Below are 20,530 nucleotides of genomic sequence, written 5' to 3' on the forward strand. Positions count from 1 at the left end.
TGGAGTGACGATTCTCAATGAATTCAGGACAAATTAACTCAACTTTATTAAAATAAATTTCGTTAATGATCTTGTGAGAAATTATATCGATGTGGATGATTTCTAGAGGAATGCTTCCACAATATTATTATTCTATAAAATAATATTATTTCCAAATATTATTTGTTATCATTCCTCAAGAGAATGGATTAAATTGTTGTCTATCATCAATAATTATTATTATTTTAATTTTTTGAATAATATAGACACAGATCCTTTAAAATTTCTACTCTCTTATAAGACTTTTCTCATTCTGCAAGCCAAGATATCACATAAAATAAGGTAATATACATCTGAGATTCTATTGGGAAAATTATTTGAATCAATTATTACAAGAATAAATTATTTGAAAGTGGAATGCGGTGTTCCTTTAAAATCGAAACAAGTGCGCAATATTTCCAAAGTGATAATAAATATTTATATTTCCAATATTTTTATAGTGATAAACAATAATAACAAATGAATTTGAAGAAAATTTATCAGAGAAATGATCTCAAAGCAATATATTTATTTTATTTGCAAATAAGTCCGATAGTAGATAGAAAAAGAAGGAAATAAATGAAAACAAAAAATAAATTTGCCTAAAAGAATACAATGATTTACTCAAACTATACTGTATTGTACAGAAAGATAACACCAACTCAAATAAATATAAAGTTGCATTGAAAGTAGAGATTTACTCGAAAAAATATTGAAAAGTAATATAAATAATGAGTTGTTCAAGTATTTTGTTCCAATTCATTCATCTCAACAAAACATACATCAATGAAAGCAGTGGATTTCATAGTATAGTGAGATTTACTTAAAACTGTCAGCTTAAATAACATCAAAATTTAAATTCAAATTTATTCACTCGAAATTCATACAAAACATCAATGTTGACGTTAAATGTGAAGATCACTCACTACCTCCGTAAACAAAGCCGTACATAGTGCATTTGTGTGACGTCAGCACAGGTAGGGATCCTGCACCAATAAAAACACTAGCTGATATAGATCAGCTGAAATTAACGAATTTTTATTGGTGTAGAAGCCCTACCTGTGCTGACGTCACACGAATGCACTATGGCTTTGTTTACGGAGGTAGTGGATCACTATAGATGAAAAGTTTTGTGCATAATAATGAGACAGCCTATTTGTAAATAAATAGAGTAGCTTCAACTAAGCGCATCAACTAAATTAATCAACTTATCCATCTTCAAATTTTTCAACCAGAATAATTGCTACATTAATGTTTGTTTTCCATCCTCAATCAACCATCATGTATTTACCACACAATATTACATTACAATAAAAACGTACTATTTTTAGTAAATGTATAAAAATGCTTGCACATAAAAATTGCACATCATTGCAACCCTAACATTAATATTACTGATAAATATTGGGTTTTAATTAGTTAATATTTATCAAATCAACCCGTACTTTTCAATCACGAATTCAGAAATGATTTTTTTCTAAATTCAAATATATCTAAACCATCACTAATGAATTTACTTTGAACTGTCAGAATAAGTTGAATGGGATCCAGCGTACGCTGAAACCTGACATTTGAAAGTGAATTTCAATAAAGGGAGTACAGAGATAGAACCTACCAGCATTTACGAAGCACAAGAGTAAAATAATGATAGAAAATTTTAGTTACAAAAATGTGATGTACGATTGTAAACACACGATTATTCCCCAATAATAATGTGCAATGAAAGTTGATGATATTTCTAACATTTCATCTCTCATAAAACATGGATTACATAAATTATCTCCATGAAACTAAATTGATTTTACAATAGTTTAGTATTGGCTGTGACTCTTAGGCAAGATACATAAATACTTACCGTAGTACTTTTGTAGCATATAGATAAGAGTATTTACATGAATACGATTGTGTATATAATTAATACATTTATTCTAGCTCTAATAAAATTTAAAGTGCTTCAACATCATAGAATGAGTCAGGTCTCAAACATGATAAGAAATTACTAATGTACTAGCACCTATACAGTATTTAAAAAAGTAACACAACCTCCAAGACTCTTACAAAGATTGTTCGCTGGATTTGAAAGTAGAAAGCAGTGCATTAAGCTAGTCAATTTGTTTTAAAATTTAATTTAAATTTCCACATTCAATCACATTCAATCACATTTATTGAGAAAGGGCATAATGTGAAGCTACAAATATTGTGCTCTATTTGCCAAATACAATCCTATAAGTAAGGGGAACATGCATGATTCGTAGTTATGATCCAAATCTAATACGATTCTTTATTTCAAGCTTTCATTATTAATTCAATTATTTAACACTAATGTAATAAAATTATATATGGAGGAAGGAGATATACCTGAATTCAAGGAAACAGAGAAGACTAAAGCAAGCTTCCAAAACATAAAATTAAAAAATAATTAAGAATTTCGAAGGTACGTAATATATTTCACTATTTTTTTCATCTCTAATTATCAAAATGACAACATTGAAATACTGGAAGAAAAAATTTGAGTTTTGTTTGAAAATGATTGAGTGTAACTGCTATCCATACTTCATTGACCAACTCCGTAAAAGTATACATGGAAGTCACATAGTGAAATATAACAATACAGTAATAGATTGGTTTGTAAATAAAAAACTTATAAATTCAAGTAATTAGTTGACTTTTACAACTTTCTCAACTGTGACTAAACCCTTCAACATCAAACGCTCAAGTAATAAAAATTAATACCGTCTCATTTTAATTGCAAATTCATATCAAAATAGTTAATAAGAGTGATCTTAAATCTAAAGGCAAGCATAGAGAGAATTAAAAAATTCACTACAAGATATTGCAGTTAGCACACAAGTATCCAAAATATAAAATGGCAAACATTGATACGTTTAGAACAATTCAATATTCATTTAATATTATTTGTACTTGAAAAGGGCTGCAAAACCATAGTATTTTTCGACTTTTCCAAATTATACATAAACATTTTTTTGAACTTGGATTTGATCATGATCCTCAATTTCAAAACTCTTTTTAAAGTAACAGAACATGTTTTTCCACATCCAAACCGTAATTGAAATGCCAGATTCAAGATCAATTATTGGCAACAAGAATTTTTGAACATAATAAAATTTGTTCATGAAAATTGATCTACAAAGTGAGATTATTATTGAGATTTTGAATCTTAAAATAACAGAATAAGCTATATTACTAGATAAATTTCACATCTTAGTAAACGTAAGGAAAATAATGCAAATTCAGTAGTTATATTCGTCAATGAACAAAATTAAACATCGCTATATGATCAAATTCATTCAAACTTTGAATGTAAGGAGATTTTACAATATTGATTTATGCTTAAAACTGTCATAAATAATAAAATAACGAGATTTGAACAATCTTCTGTTGACTTATCAAGTTATCACTTGGCAAATATAGATCACTCAACAAATTATAATAATTATATTAAAATTATATGAAATCTAATAGAATAATTACAACATTTTTAATTTTCTAACATTCTCAGTTTGCAGTGATCACAAAAAATAATAGAACTCTAATACTGTTCTTTCATTAGTAAAAAAATGCATTTTGAGGCAAGAGGAGAAAAAAAACAAACTAAATAAATGATAGTTGGAATAATGCACACTATTTGAGTGAAGAATCTTAATTAGTAAGACCCAATATACCTAGAATACAATACCTAGGATTCTAGGTACCTTGTTAAGACTCTTATATTTTTCAAGTTTACCAAGAATGTCATCACAAATTAGATTTACTCCGATTTGTATAATTGTTTGCATATAAAATCACTTCACTTTTAAGGGAAAGTTTCTGTTTGAAATGTTTTAAATGAAAGAGCACTTCATGTTTTTATATTTTTTCAAATAAATTTGTTTGCATAATTATGTTTACAGCAGCTACGATGCCTAAATAACTTTTTGCATGAAATACAACGAAAATTAATGTAAATAAAAATGAAACATTTTATAACTATGAAGTTTTGTTTCTACATGAAATTATTCAACAATAATGCAGCATCTAAGAATATATAGAACAGTACCTTCTCAAAAGTTTTTTCTGTTATATTATGTGCTGAACGTTGGCCTTTGTGCAAGATTGAACATTATGTGCTAAATTTTCAACTTTGTGCAAGATTTAGCAATTTGTGCTCCATTCTATCAAATAAGTCTGGCAATAGCTGGCATTTAATACTTTTAATGAATAAATTTCAATGGAATTTTGGCACGCTGTTAAATCTTCGGACTCATTTAACATCACATAATATACGCATATAAAAATATAGGAAATAGCTTCACAGAGAACTCTTTTCTATCCTTAGAAACTAGTCTTCCGAATCTCAACTTTTGTACGATCTACATTTCAATATAGATTCATTCAATTAACATGTTCCAAGAGTTATGCGGTTACCTTACAGAATCTAGAATGTACCCATCTCAATGAATAAATAATTAAATAGCTAATTAAACCTACAGTTTTAAAATTACATACTGGATTCTAAAACAATATGAAGATAATAATAAACAACTAAATAAGATAATAGTGAGGTGTGATGGAAATATTCGTTCAAGTAGACAAAGAACTCTTCAATCAAAGCTAGTCTTTTACATTATAACTCTAGTTTCAAGAATATCATTCGATATTTTCTGTCAATTCGTTACAGCTTAATTCTTCCATTCCAATTTTATAATGCTAATGTGAGTGGAAGTCACTACAGTTGTAAATACCGTCTTGTATGATGAGGGAGGTAGTTCAAGGTGTTATATATTATTGTTAGGAAATTGGCAAATTGCAAGGAAACTGTTCACATTTTCAAAGATAATTTTGCAAAACTTGTATAAATATTTCTGATTTTCAAACAACTAATCAATGTACGGATAGAGACTTTTAAAGATATTTAATCTTAGAAAGGATATATCTATTTCTTACAATGAGAATCATCCCATACGATATTTTTACAATCACAGCAAAGTGTTTTCGAAGTTAGAACAATTATTTCAAACTTCCTTTTCGAACAAATATAAATTGCTTCTTTGAACAAAAGGAAATATTGTTCCTCTTAATTGAACAGAGTGACTAGTTGAGTGTTCTACAGTGTAGTCCACGTTATAATGAAGTGGAGAAAGATAGGAGAACAGCGTTGCCGTTACCACTACCTTCGAAGCAGGATAGCTGATATTGGTGTATCTGTTGTGATATTATCAACTGTTCACTCATAGTTGAAAATAATGAATTATATTTTATTCGTCAATAAAATGTATTTTTCAATTATTAAATAATGAATCTTCATTGTTCAGAATAGATATTCTAATTAATTAAACTCCTTCATTGTTGAAAAACGAGCTAGAAAAGGATAGGGCTATCTGCATTGTCAAATGATAGACAAGGATAGCAACACCATTAATCAAATCCTGCCATTATAAAGTGGGCCTCACTGTAGTAGGAGTTCGTTGTCCACTCTAAAATACATATTTGAAGATGCACTAAGCTTTGAATCTAAAATTTATTAGTTCTCAGTTTCAGGTTCACAATAATCATAATATCACTTTCCCGATCGATGGGAGTGAAGTTAACAAATGAGCAAATATTTTCAAAATCTTAAACAAACTATGTTTCTAATAAAAATAACTTAAATTATAAATTCCAAATAGTCCTTGAGACAAATTCATGCATAATGACTCAATTATTTTGTGACTTGCGAGTATTCAACTAAAATACTGTTACATGAGAATGATAATTAGTCAATAGATACAAAAATTACATAGTATAATACTGTAGAAATAAGAAACTTCTACTTGGAAAGTTGGATTTTTCCTCCATACATTTTTAGACTTCTTAGAGAATATGAACGGTCCAACATAAGTTCAAAAAAAGAATGTCAAGGAAATTTTCTAAAAAGCAACGAATAGTTAAAATATTACTAAAAAGCATGAACAGTTTAAGATATCCACTCAAGCCATGACGAATAGAAAGATTTCTTTAGAAGTTCAACGTCAGAGGTTGAGGAGGACAATTTTGTAATTTTGTGAATAACCCTGTAACTCAAGTGGTGATTTGAGTATCAAATTAGTATATTGACAAGTACGGGTGGAATCTATCTCTATTATAATATCAGACCAGTATTTTTCTATACATACATACTTGAAAACTTGCTAATCTTAGTCACATATTAAATACACAAATTGTATGTTCTAAATCCTATCACAACTTCAACTATTTCGTTGGCGTGACTTAATAAACTCTCCTCCAAGAGAATGAAAATTTTCATCATTTACGATTTTACTTTCAATAAATTAAAACAGTTCAAGAAATACTACACAAAAATAATGTTGTAAAGAGTTTTTTCTTAGGAGTAGTATTCAAGAAAACTCTTCACAAAATCATATTATATTGCGATAATTCGTATTGTATTAAAAAATGCAAGATGAGGCATAGAAAATTATCATTAATTAAATTCTTGGAATGATTGAACAAATGCTGAATTGTGGAATCCTAACACAAATTGAAATTCGAAAATTATGAATTAAATATGGAACTAATTTCAGTGTCACATAATTCTACTCCAAAACTTAATCATTTGTAAAAATTGAATATTAGATTTCAGATATAGCTTCACATTGCATGCAAATTGGATTGAGATAGTTTAGTATTGCTTTCAGCTCGAAAAGGTAACGTTTACGCCATTCAATGGAAGAGGAGATAAAATGTTTTAAAAAATTCGCCGTTCACAAACCACGGCAAATCTACTATATAAAATACAGGAAGAATAAATGCTTCAGTGGAAGGAATATGTACTTACAAATTCCGACTGCACACTTTATATCAAATACGTACAAGTAAGAGCATTTTAAAAGGGGCGATTAAAGGATTGGCTAGATCAAACCTGTTATCTGCAGTGGAAAGAGACTTGTGCCAAATTTGTACACACAATAAAACCTATAATTATTGGATATTTAAATTTAGAAAGTATGATAATGAAATAAATTTACGATGATTGACTACCGTACTAATGGACTACTAAAGGGTATTCAAGTCTAGTCGAAGTATAAATTTGTGCGAGATATTTTCATTGCTCATAATCAGTTTTTCTCATTTATAAGTCATCACCAATAAACTCATTTATTTGATCACAAATAATAATAATAATCCTCCAAAAAGATTCTCTTACAAAATTAGAACAGGAAGGCTTGTCCTCGCTTAAACGAAGTCTACAGTACATATTGAAAGGAAACATTTATCACAATAATATAATTACAATAAGTAATAACTAATCGATTGTAACAAAGATAAATATATAACCGAGTTTCACTATCGATAAAATCACTTCTCGAACTTTTTATCAACAGGTTATGTGTCTCCAACGAAAGAATAAATAGCAACTGGATATAAAAATGGAATCATTTGAATAACTTACATGTGGTAAATTTAACCGTTGTCAAACCTCAAGGTATTTTAGGCTAATAGGTTCATCACAACACACTGAGTCAACATAGCATAGTCCAATATAATGCATTGAAAATAAAGCATAGAAGACAACAGAAAGAGTTACCACATCTACAAGTTCAGATGAATAAAACAGTTCAATTCTCAGTATTTACAAAAACAAAACGTGAGAAATAGACGAAAATTTCCACTGAAAAAACTTGTCAACATTAAACATTTTTCCGACATCCACTGTGAAATTTGTCAGTGGTTCAAGTTCAAATATTTTCTACACCTTCTGAAGAAAAGTATGTTAACTTTTAATCCCGATTAAATGCCACGAGAGCCAATCAGTGAAGCCTTCATCTTAGAAAACCCTTTTCTGATTGGTGGTACTCTTGGAATTCAATCATGACAAAAATTTAACAGGCTTTTGTGAAACCGGGCCTTAGATTCTCAGAATACATAGAAACCAAACGTCATTGCGACAATTTTCCAATGAGAAAAACTTGTTAGCAGTTTAAAATTTCTCCGCTGTGAACATTTGTCAGCATTTTCCCCCGTGCACTAATTTTCCACTTTCCACCGCAGAAAACAACAAAGTAATTGACTAGCCATTCCTACCACTAGGAATTACTTACAATTATTCTTAAACACACTACAGAGGCATTACAGGTTACACCGATAGTTGATTGTGAGTTAAACAGTAATTGTGATATTAAATATAATGATTACACGTGTTTCATGAGTATGATGGTGATTAGGATAATCATGAGGATGATGATTATGATGATGATGATGGTAACATGATTGATGAGATGACATTGGAAACGTTGCTTGGGGATGGGCATGATTGTTTGATTTCGTTTGTCTGCTGCTATAAATAATCAATTATTTCAGGTAGATCTATCTAGTAGCTAATTTGCTAGAGTCATGCATCAGCTGTTCACCTCTTCCACTTTTGCGTTTTGCTTCAAGTAGTGATCGGCAATTGGAATCGGCCTATCCCGAGAGTTCTGCTTTTTCTGCAACAAAATAGTTGTAGCATTTATTAACAAAATTAATAAAATAGAAAGAATACAATTAAACAACCTAGAAGTTGAACAACTTAATCAAGTTATTTACAAGTGAAAAGTGTAAATTTAAAGTATTGTGCTCACTTAACCTTAGTGTCCGGTTTCCCAATGTTTCCCATTAGGGAACTTTGAACTATATACGGCGAGGTGGAACTACCCTTGGGTCTCCCCGCCATTGAAAGTCATACGCTAATAATAATAATAATCAAGTTATAAAATGGCCGCAGTTTAACATAGCATTAGTTACTATTATTCAAAACAAAAGTTGTAACAGTAGATATTTCAACCCTTGATAAATGAAAAAGCCTAACGAGTTCTTACTAATGGATACACCCTTGTCATTCGTTTTGGGGTTTGTTCTTTCGACGATTACTTTCGATTGCTTTCATCAATCACCTTCAATCACGTACAGTTTATAGTTGTCTAGCAACCAACAACTAGATTCGTTCTGATAGAACGTTATCAAGAATTGATTTTAAACTCGGTCGTAAGGCTCAGTTTCTAGGAAATTCATGAAATCTACAGGTTTAACATTCGATTATTTATCAGATTTAATTAGTGCACTAGGAATAGAAACTAAATGTGAAACTTTAGATGTACACTAGTAATGAAGAATAAAGATTGAACTATAGATAATAAGCACCAGGAGCAATAATTAAAGTATAATATTGAAACTATAAGATGAGGAACAAAAATGAATTACCTTCCTTCTGAATGGGAAGCATCCTTTTTTCTCAGGCTCTGGAACGGCATCCAAGACAAGATCTTGCGATCGACTATTGTTAGGCCCGTACACGTTCAATTCCTTGTAACATTCTGTTTCAATCATCTGAAACAAACAATTTTTCTTGTAGTGAGACTATCATAATAACTCAATTGTGTTTATATTTCAAGTATAATTATTTATTATTACTATTTTCATTATTTTAAGAAGAATTTATAATTTATCTAGATCAATAAATTTTTATTCAAACACACAATAAGGTTGACCACTAACGAAAGGACATGCGTGTACACACATGTCATCATGCAATATTGTGTCATCACAGCGAAGGGCTTCGAAGACATTTTTTGAGATTAGGTTTTTGTAACTTCGATTTCGTGTTGTTTATTTTTTTCTTCACTACTCTATTTAAGGTTAAATTATTTTTGTATCATTATAATTTGTAATTTTCCAGTGTTTTATCTTTATCTATTGGTTGTTTATTTTATGTTAGAAGCCTCTCGCTGATGACAAAACGTGCATGATGAACATGTATATTTCCTGTACTTAATTAAAATTCATTCTTATTTACAGGCGTATGTCATATTAATGCTACTAAGAGAAGTATTCGTAAGGCGCTTTGTTACTAGAGAGTCCCTTACAGGAAGGTCTCACATAGCTTTCAATGATCTGTTTCCACTGGTTTTTATCAACCCTTCAAATTCGAAATTGATCAATCATTTCTTCGAGTTTATTCTTTGAGTGGATAAACCTTTGGCACAAACATAAACTTGGACATAACGTGAAAATTTGGACAATATTTTTCAACATTTGTTAGAATAAGGGCTTTTTCTTATTGAAAGTAATGAATAAATGCTACTCTCAGAAAAAAATGATTACCTCAGTCTGCCAAGGTATCGAGACAGAGCCGGTATTGAATCTGCTGTAGAAGGAATCGTCACTCGAATCCAAATTCACTCCTTTCACTGTTGAAAACTGCTCAATGTCCAGCACGTCCTTGGCATAGACAGCATGAGGCTGCAAACACAATTCAACAATAATCAACTAATTGTTGATTAACGAATGTTAACGTAAAAAATATTCAACGTTACAGTAGCATGAGGCTGCAAACACGATTTATCAACAATTAACTAATAGTTGATTAGCGGTATTGTATTCAACAATTAACGTTACTAGTCGTTAACGATACAGCATGAGGCTGCAAACGCAATTCAGCAATAATCAACTAATAAATGATTAACGAACGTTAACGTGAAAAATATTCAACGTTACAGCAGCATGAGGCTGCAAACACAATTTATCAATAGTTAACTAGCGTTAACTTATTAATAGTTGATTAGCGTTATTGTATTAACGTTACTAGTCGTTAAATTTACAGCATGAGGCTGCAAACGCAATTCATCAATAATTAACTAATAGTTGATTAACGGTATCGTAATGAATCATTAAAGTCGCATTATTTTGTTAAACCAGTCTCAAATATACAAATGAATTGCCATAACATCGAGATACAAGATCAATACAGTACAATATTAGAAATACTTGTGATAATTATTGTATTTTCAGTAAAACTGTCTAGCATAAATCAAGGGTGAACCTCATCTCAATGGGGGCATGGGACGGTAAAGGGTGAGCAATGGGACAATACCCCTGCTTCAACGCCGGTGGAAAGGAATACAATAACCGTCAACCCATGTCAATAGTCATCAATGATCATCTTCTTGTAACTAGAACTATTCTCAATACCTACTCCAAAACTCCAACGCTCTGGTTCGCAAAATGAAACTGATCTCACATTAATTATTACAACTTTACGTTGATTCATAGATAATTAGATAACTCACCATTTGATTGCAGGGCATGATAATTAGTACTACAAGGCGGGCATATCCTTTGCTTAGCAATTAGATTGTAATTCAATAAACGGTTTTGATATTTGTCGTATCTTGATAAACTTTGCAGGAACTCTATGTTGCACCAAGAGCTACAGCAGAGTATAGACTATCTAATAGTTGGTAATTATAACTTCGATAGACTTCTACAGACCACGGAAATGGAAATCCCCACTGAAATTTTAAGTGTGGAATAAGGTCACTAAATACAGAGTGTTTGAAAAAGAACTCCCTAATTTTAATATGTCATAGAATCTGTAAAAAGTGATATACACTATTCTAGTTTGTGGTGTTTGATTCAGCAACTGTCCAAGTTGCAAGCAGACCTGCTTGACCTTGAGACGGCGCCAGAGAACAGTTCCCTCAGTTGATTGAGTTCGGGCTTTCCGGAAGGTGGATAGGGAGAGCTGGCTCAATCGCTTGCCACTACGAAGCCCGGTATTAACCCCTCTGAACTTTTTCTTTTGGGGAAACATGAAAAATGTTGTGTGCAGTGGGAAAATCCGAGACAAACCATTTACGGGAAAGAATCGTCACGGCGGTTGGGATAACACCTGATATGTTTGTTGGTTGATACTAGGCGAGAGCTTGAATATCGTCTCGACGTGTGCAGGGCAACAAATAGATCCCATGTTGAAGTGTACTGATTTCAAACAAAACTTGAAGGTTCTCTCTTTCATTGTATGTATTTTTGATGTAATTTTTCATTAATTTACACATTAAATTTATACCTTAAACTAGGGAGTTCTTTTTCAAACACTCTGTATAACCGGATGGAGGCAAATGCTCCATTGCACAAGAATCAGAAATGTGCTGAATCTACCTGCAAAAGGGTCTCGCAGTTGCATTGTTCTTCCATGCCCCCATTCAGATAAGGAGCATACAAATCAAACAAAATTAAATACAGTACAATAATTAAAAATTGTATAATTTTGGTGAACTTATGAGTAAACTAATAAAATAATTTTAAGGAAAATCAACTCACGTCAGGTACGAATGGTGGCTCAAGCATGCCCGCTTCCAGCCGTTTCCAGTTGAGGCACTTGAAGAAATCTAGTTGTTTTATTTCCCTGGCACCGTATCTGCCGCAGTGACAGCCTAGCCGCGTCTTGGGCGATTTCCTCAGTAACTGAAATAAGCACAAAGCCAAAATTTAGACTTCAGGATTGAGAATGAAAGTCAGTTGAAGAATATAAAAAGTCTCAGTAAATAGTGATATCCTAGCCATGTTTTGGCAATTTTCTCAATAACTGCAATAAGTACAGAGCCAGATTAGGACTACAATGAGTAAAATATGATTCAGGTTAGAAATATGAGAAGGCTCAGTATATCGTGACTCCCTAGCCAAGAATTTTTCATAAATTGCTATAATAATCATGAGCAAATACATAGTAATGTAGTAAAATAATCAGTAATGTAGTAACGTAATACCTATTGTGAGGTCCACGTTATAATGGCAGTGAAGAAAGATAGGAGAACAACGTTGCCGAGTTGACTCCATTATGCCACTGAGTGTACACAGCTGTTACTCAATTCATCCCATTAAATTTAATCTAATATTAGTTTCCATTTCCTTGATAAATGATCAATTTCACGTCAAACCAATTAAATTCATCAATAACATATCTTTTTTCATGATTTGATTCGAAACTTTGCTTTGAGATTAGATTTTTATTTTCATACAAACCTAATTTAGAAAGCTGTGATACACCAATCTGAACTTCAAAACAACAGAAATAAAGTTGCTCGGTGGGTATTCTATTCCAATTTCTGTTGAAAATAATAGAAAAATAAAAATCCTTTTTATAATAACTTAATTTAAATGGAAATAATTCTGTTAAAACCTTTCAATATTATTTATAACGGTACCTACCAGTACCATAACCTATATGGTGGGCGACTGAAGCATGGACAGTTATCAACTTTTAAATTGTTATTTAGGTTTAATTTGTGTTTCTCATAATACGGTAATATCTAAAAACTATTCATTTATTTAAAAATACAATCAATTATTCGAGTTGTGTACTGAAGTATTTTGCTAAAATGAAGAAAAGAATGGCGGCTGAGAATTGTTTGTGTACATCTGTAGAGTCACTGTCAAAAGTAAAAATGAAATATTTCTGGCAAACTGACATCGCAGAGCTAGAAAGAGATAGCGCTATCTGCTTTGTTGCATGATAGACAAGGACAGCAACACTATTGCCAATCGTACACTACCATTATAACGTGGACCTCACTATAGTGCACACTATCGCCAAGTCGCTGGCCAAGCTGGCAAGCTTGGAAAATTTGCAAACAATCATACTTGTACAAAACCGATATTTTTTATGAAAGGTTGGCCTTCATGTCTCTGCAGATAAGCGGTAAGTAAAATGATGTCGGCATCCACACTACAATGTGACTATTTGTGGATTTTAGGCTGGCCACTCGCCTTGGCTCGTCAAAAATCGGAGCGATGGCAAGCGAAGGCCAGTGAAGGCGAGCACTGGCAAAGCAGCCATCCACACTCAGGCGCTGGTCGTCCTTTGTAAGCATTGGACGATAGTGTGGATGCGGCGGCATAGTAATAATAAACTTTTCTCAACACGAGAAAGCAAGCTTAATTATCGGTCAGAACATAGTTTAAATACATGCTGTATTTTCAGCACTTTCATGCTTGATACCACAATATGAAGCTACCTTCCAATATGTTTTGACACTAAGCGAATTCCATTTGGAAATGGCTTGAAAAAGAAAGGCATTTTGAAAAATATTTCTGTATTCATGGAGGTTATGATTTATTTTGTATAATAAATTGGCAATGGTCAACAATTTCTCACCTGTTTACATAACGATCTAGCCTCTTCAGTGAATTTGTGCGTATATTTTTCTTGATCTTCTTTCACTCTCCTGTCGACTTCTTCTCTCTTTACCTAAAACAAGGAAAAATGTGAATTAAATTATTCCAATTGTCAGGTGAGAAAAATCTGATATCTCTCTTCAGTGCATGATTTAGCACAACAAATAATTAATTTAGTCTCAATATATCTTGACTCTAAAAATATTTGACATTTATTTATTGATAACTCATTTTTTTAAACGTTCGTCCTTCAGGATGCATTGTTATTTCTGTCTTTAAACATGAAGAACTGGTTTGAAATTAAAATGGGGTATGTGCAAAAAATATTAAAAAAATCAACTGTTTGCTCTCTTTCCCTCTTCTTCCTCCTTCCTCTCTCTTCTCTCTCTCTCCTCCAAGTTAATACAATAATAGAAGTGTCCGATGCATCTGAATACAAGACATAGACCCGATTGCACAAAAGCCTGTTAATTTTGAACATGATTAATTGCCACGAGAACCAATCAGCGGAAGCTGAAAGCTGTTTTGGATAGATAGCTTCTCTGATTGGTTTTCATTGCATTTAATAATAATTACAATTTTACAGGCTTTGGTGCAACCGGACTAGAAAGTTCAGGATTAGATAGCAGTTAAGTGAATATATTTCTGTGATAACGTTCTATATTGATTGAGCACATATACAGTATAATTCCTCTAGATTCTATTGTATGGCGAATATATATCTAAATTTATTCTATTCGTCTGATATATTCATATGATCTTGTCAATTAGGCTCTTGTCATAGGCTCTTGTCAATTATGTTGACATCTGATGAGTACTATAGTTGATATAGATATTCACAATATCTATAATTGTTTACAAGATTCTAATATTTTTAGTATGTAATGTAAGTTGAATGGAAATATCCCAGTCTCTAGAGATTTGGCTAACCCTCTACCAAGGCGCCTCAAGTCAAGAAGATACTTGAGTCTTGATGAGCAGGAAGAAATAAGGAGTGCGAAGGAGTTATGCAGACTGAGATGGTTGCAGGGAGAGGTTAGGAACAAAGGTCTTGTGGATGACCCTAATAACATTGTCACTGGCACCCAGCTGAGACGTAGAGAGTAGTGTGGCCTTAACCGGTTCAGGACGCAGGTGGGAAGGTGTGCTGAGCTGATGACAGCATGGGGATACACCTCTGATCCTCTGTGCCAATGTGGACAAACTCAATCAATGAATCACCTAATATTTGAGTGTCCACAACACTCCTATCATGGAGGGCTGACACAAGTTCATGATGCTGGAGAAGAGGCATGTCTGTGGCTCCACAACTTACTAGATTCTATTAGTATTTATATAATGCATATATATAATGGGAAATAAAACAAAGATGATCTAGTCAAGTTACCTTCTCTTTCCTTGCTCTAAAAGGGGCCTGCCCTTCTATCATCTCATAAATTAAACATCCGAAACTGAACCAATCAGGACTGAATGTGTATTTTTCATTATCAATCACCTCAGGAGCTGAAACAAAGAAAAATATATGAAAAATATTGACAATACTGATTTAGTCTAATTTAATTGGAACTATACAAATATTCAAAAATATATTCATTTATTCATTGTATAAAATACTATAATCATAATACAATTATGATTATATAATATTAATTTATAATGATATTAATAAAAATATATATAAATATTCAAAAACCAATGAAATTAACAATATAGTAGTATTGTGATTGATGTGGTATCGACAGTTTACTTCTCTTTTCTCGAAGACAGATGTTTCTGTTCTATGCTTATTTCTGGACAGTGTTTACAATTAAGGTAGGCGCACACAGATCGTCATCGGACGGATGGCACGGTTGCAAACAACCGGTTGAAAACAATGTATCGAATCTAATCGTCCGATCCGTGCCGTCCGTCCGATGATGACGATCTGTGTGCGCCTACCTTTAGAGAAGGAATTATATGATCTATAGTGAGGTCCACGTTATAATGTCAGTGGAGAAAGATAGGAGAAAAACGTTGCCGAACCTCTGTCTTGTCAATGTCTTCTATAATAGACTGTAGCTGATACAGGTTTATTGATGAAATATTAACGGTTCTTTCTCGTTTAAAATAATAAATTATATTTTATTAAGCAATAAAATATATTTTTCAATGATTTCATAATTAAGATGAAATATTTTGTTAATTAATTATTAATTCCACATTGTTAAAAGAAGATCTGGCAACAGAGAAAATCGAGAAAGAGATAGCGCTATCCGCTTTGTTGAATCATAGACAAGGATGGCAATACCATTGCCAATCAAATACTGCCATTATAACGTGGACCTCACTAAAGTGGAGTCGATCCCACTTCTAGCTGCATTCTTACAGCGTTTGAGGAACCAGGGATAACTACAATAATTGCAATAATTGCTACAATAACTACATTCACTACAATAACTAATAAGAGGTCTCTACCAATGTAATCTATAGGCCTATTCAATAAATTGGGAAAGAATAAAAATCAACACCTACAATATTAATTCTGATAGAACCTTGATACTAATTCTAATACATTGCCTCAAGTTGGACAATAGCATTTTAAAAAGTGATTAATGGTTTGCCAAAAGTTGGCTGAAGAGAATGGAATAACACTTCAAGTGCCGATTGCACAAAATCCGGTTGAATTTTAACCGTGATTAATTCCATGAGAACCAATCTTAAAGTTGATCACGGTTAAAATTCAACCGGCTTTTGTGCAACCGGGCCTAAGAAATCCACCTATAAAAATGATACACTAATAAGGTTACAAGTTTGTGTTTCTTGATGAATGGTGTCAAATTTTCTTAAATAACTCAATATTAGGCTATTCGTTACAAGTGGTTATTGAGTAGAATATTTCTAATCAATTCATTTATTCAAGCCATCTATATTCAAAATTTATAGTTTTCATGTTTATTTTGGACTAAAAATTTGAAAATGTGAAATTCCAACTTATTTTGTCTTCGTCACCTATAAATTTGGAAGAAAAATAGCACAAGGACTACCTTATTATTTTATCTACCAATTTTATTACATTAGTGTCATTTGCATTGTAAATGAATAAATAAGAGTAACAGTTTAGAATACTAACCCATATAGCCAACAGTTCCCACTCTCCCCCGCACCATGTCGCCTTCGGGGATTTCAACAGCCAGACCAAGATCTGAGATTCGAACATGACCCGTGTCATCCAGTAGAATGTTCTCCGGCTTGCAATCACGATACACAAGACCCTGATAGTGCAGATGTTCCAGGCCACACAACACCTGAAAATCCCCAAAAAATAAGTTTCACTAATCAGATCTTTATTTTTGAAAATTCAAAAATACCAAAATTGATATAGTGAGGTCCACGTTATAATGGCAGTGTTTGTTTGATTAGCAAGCAATGCTATCCTTGTCTATCATTCAGCAAAGCGGATAGCGCTATCTCTTTCTCGCTTAGCTCTGTTACCAGATCGTCTTTGAACAATTTAGAATTAATAATTAACAAAATATTTCATCTTAATTATGAAAATTCATTATGAAACTATCGAAAAATATAATTTCTTGCTTAATAAAATATAATTGATTATTTTAAACGAAAATGAACAGTTAATATTACATCAATAAACCTCTATCAGCTACCGTCTATAGAAGGCATTGATAAAACAGAGGATCGGCTACGTTGTTCTGCTATCTTTCTCCACTGCCATTATAACGTAGATCTCACTATAGATAGAAGTTTGAACACTCCTGATAGAGAAAATCTATTTCCGCCACACTGCACAGAAAGCAGCTGTTTTCCAGTCCCTACGTAGATCTGAAAGACCTTGTTTGCAGAGGACTCTCGTCTGACGTAAGAAACAGGTTTCTTTTCCGGCCTAGGCCGGAAAGTGTACTCTTTCCAGCCGCTTGGAAGTCCGTAGTTAATAAGTCATCTGCTAGATCGTGCAAGTGTCCACTTTCTTCATCTGAACTCGCCATGATTTCAGTTCGAATTTCGAATCAAACTAATTCAGCATTCGCTTCGCAACCATTTTTATTCAATTATTTATTGTTGATTAGCGCATTCCGAATTTTCAAAAATGCTTGAAGATGACGACGCCCGTGATATTCCAAGTGAAATTTTAAAAGAATCTGAAATCCTGACTGCAAATCTTCTACCACTAAAATCAAGAGATAGGTGCGAAAACAAGTATTCTTTATTTTAATACCTGTAGTGTGGCGAAAAATATCGTTCGCACCACGGGCAAAAATGTTTTTCCGGCTCTCAATCTTTTCTAGTCCTCGGCCTACGGCCTCGGACTTTAAAGCCGATTTCGAGCCGGAAAAATCTCATTTTCTGCTCTAGGTGCGAAATATACTATTTATGCCATCTTTTCTCTATGGTAAAATATTATACTTACCTCAGCCGCGTAGAATCTCGATCTATTAATATCAAAGCCAGGTTCGCCACCCATGTTGTAGATATGGAACTTGAGATCACCACCGTTCATAATCGTCAACACTAAGCACAGTGCATCTTTCGTCTCATAGGCATATGCTAAGCTCACCTACGAAACAATGAAGATTTGAATGTGAAATTAGATTTGAAGGTGATAAGCATAAGTTTACTAATGATAGATAACTTCAATAGAGTTTAATAATACATTGAATATAATCAATCAACTCATTGTAGTAGGCTATATTAATTTTTTTTTTTTGATGGAGTAAAGTTTACTTATAATTGATTAGAATAGGAGATACATATAACTTCAATAAAGTTTAATAATAATACAATTAAAATAATCAATAAACTCACTGTACTATATTTCATCATCATTTTTTGATGGAGGAAAGATTGATTAGAATGAGAGATAGAAGTTAGAGACACTGACCACAAACCATGAGTTGGTTTTTTTTTTTTAATTTCCATCTCCATCAGTTATTTTATTCAGTCAACAGTACAGTGTACAGAATAACAACTTTCGACAACTTTAGTAGTTCTGCTAATTGAAGAAAATGAGCACTAGAGCATCCTCGCTGTTTAAATACATAAATTATACTCTATCACATCCTGTTCTATATTCTGTTCTGCTCTATTCTATCCATAGATTTCGACATTGGATTGAATGTTTTGTGTGTTTGTTGGCAGATAAGCTGCACAAATAGCTGCAATATTGATGATTGCAATAGTAGTGGATGATTGAATTTGAATGTTTTCATTCTGCTGTATCCATATATTTTGACATTGAATTGAGGGCCAGTTGCACGTACGTCGGTTAACGTTTAATCACGATTAAATGATATACTTTAATCGATAATAGCGCTAACCGATGCATTTTGGTTGCACAACACAGAAATTTCAAGCGGTAACTAACCGCCATAACACAATTTTAATTCTGATTAGTTGGCACTATTTAACCGCGATTAGCTGAAACAAAGAGAATTTGGTTGCACAAAGGTAAAAATCGAAAAATAACGCCGGTTAGACAACTAATCGACGTAAAAAATTTTCAACAGGGAATTAAATCCAACTAACGCCGGTAAGGTACCTACTAATAGCTTTATTCCAATTAGTTTTTGGTAAAATGACTATAAAAAGTATGAGATAAATATATGAATGAATTTCATCCGTTAATAAAATAGAGAAGTGTATTTAGATGATATTAGCATTCAAAATTAGATTCTGATTTTTGAGGTTAGTTTTCGATCTGTTGTCGTCTGCAGATAGCACTGCACTTGACACTGGCGACAGACAAAGCATTTTTATGGCGAATGCCTCTTTAATGAATGGTAACCGCTTCAATTTTGTGCCATTTGTTCAGAATAATAACATATTTCGATTAAATTACAGTATTGCCTGATTGTGAAACCGTTTAAATCTTGGTTAGTTAACCGGAAAACTTAATCGGGATTAGAAACTAAACTGATCTTTGTGGAACAGAAATGAATCCGTAAAACTAACGCCGATTTGTTAATTGGCGTTAATGTCCATATTTAAACGACGTACATGCAACTGGCCCTGAGTGTTTTGTGAGTTTGTTGACAGCTAAACTACACCTTTTCCAATTGTATTTGAGAAAGTATCAATTCAATTGGAGAAGATATTAACTGTACTTCACGGAGCTGACTATAGGCACTGCACTGACCACAAATCTGGAGTTGATCTTCTGCAGGATTTGCTTTTCGATGAGCACCATGGCTTCTCCCTTGCGCTTCTTGATGCGCTTCTTCTCGAGCTTCTTGCAGGCGTACATCTTGCCAGTGGCCCGCACCTGGCAGGCGCACACCTCCCCGAAGCCCCCCTTGCCCAGCACGCGGTACATACGGAATGTTTTGTACGTCACCGGTTGGCTGAAACACATCATACACAAATATATAAATACATGTTCCCTATGGATTCAAAAACTATTCGACCGATCGGAATGAAACTCAAGCGGCCAACACACCAGCAATATTATTTTAAATGGTTCTAGCATTAGCTAGTTGCGGGGAAATTATGATTAATGATAACCTGTGATAGCTTGGGGTTAGATTAACTATTAGGGCCGGTTTCCCAGCTC

At 32.7% G+C, this 20,530-nt stretch overlaps 1 protein-coding gene across 1 annotated transcript in view; it reads right to left on the minus strand.

The window, feature by feature from the left end:
* Positions 1–615: 615 nt before the first annotated feature.
* The window catches only part of LOC111045485 (G protein-coupled receptor kinase 5), a 32,617-nt gene continuing 12,702 nt past the window's right edge, over positions 616–20,530 (minus strand). Inside the window, exons 6-14 of the mRNA XM_039429962.1 lie at positions 20,117–20,321; positions 18,392–18,538; positions 17,096–17,270; positions 15,374–15,489; positions 13,967–14,059; positions 12,133–12,276; positions 10,135–10,272; positions 9,235–9,360; positions 616–8,480 (exon numbers count right to left, since the gene is read on the minus strand). Of these exons, the coding sequence (XP_039285896.1) occupies positions 8,394–8,480; positions 9,235–9,360; positions 10,135–10,272; positions 12,133–12,276; positions 13,967–14,059; positions 15,374–15,489; positions 17,096–17,270; positions 18,392–18,538; positions 20,117–20,321 (1,231 nt within the window). The 3' untranslated portion in view covers positions 616–8,393. The remainder of the gene's footprint in view (positions 8,481–9,234; positions 9,361–10,134; positions 10,273–12,132; positions 12,277–13,966; positions 14,060–15,373; positions 15,490–17,095; positions 17,271–18,391; positions 18,539–20,116; positions 20,322–20,530) is intronic.

The sequence above is a fragment of the Nilaparvata lugens genome, chromosome 1 (genome assembly GCF_014356525.2).
Source record: "Nilaparvata lugens isolate BPH chromosome 1, ASM1435652v1, whole genome shotgun sequence".
Taxonomy (NCBI): Eukaryota; Metazoa; Arthropoda; class Insecta; order Hemiptera; family Delphacidae; genus Nilaparvata; species Nilaparvata lugens.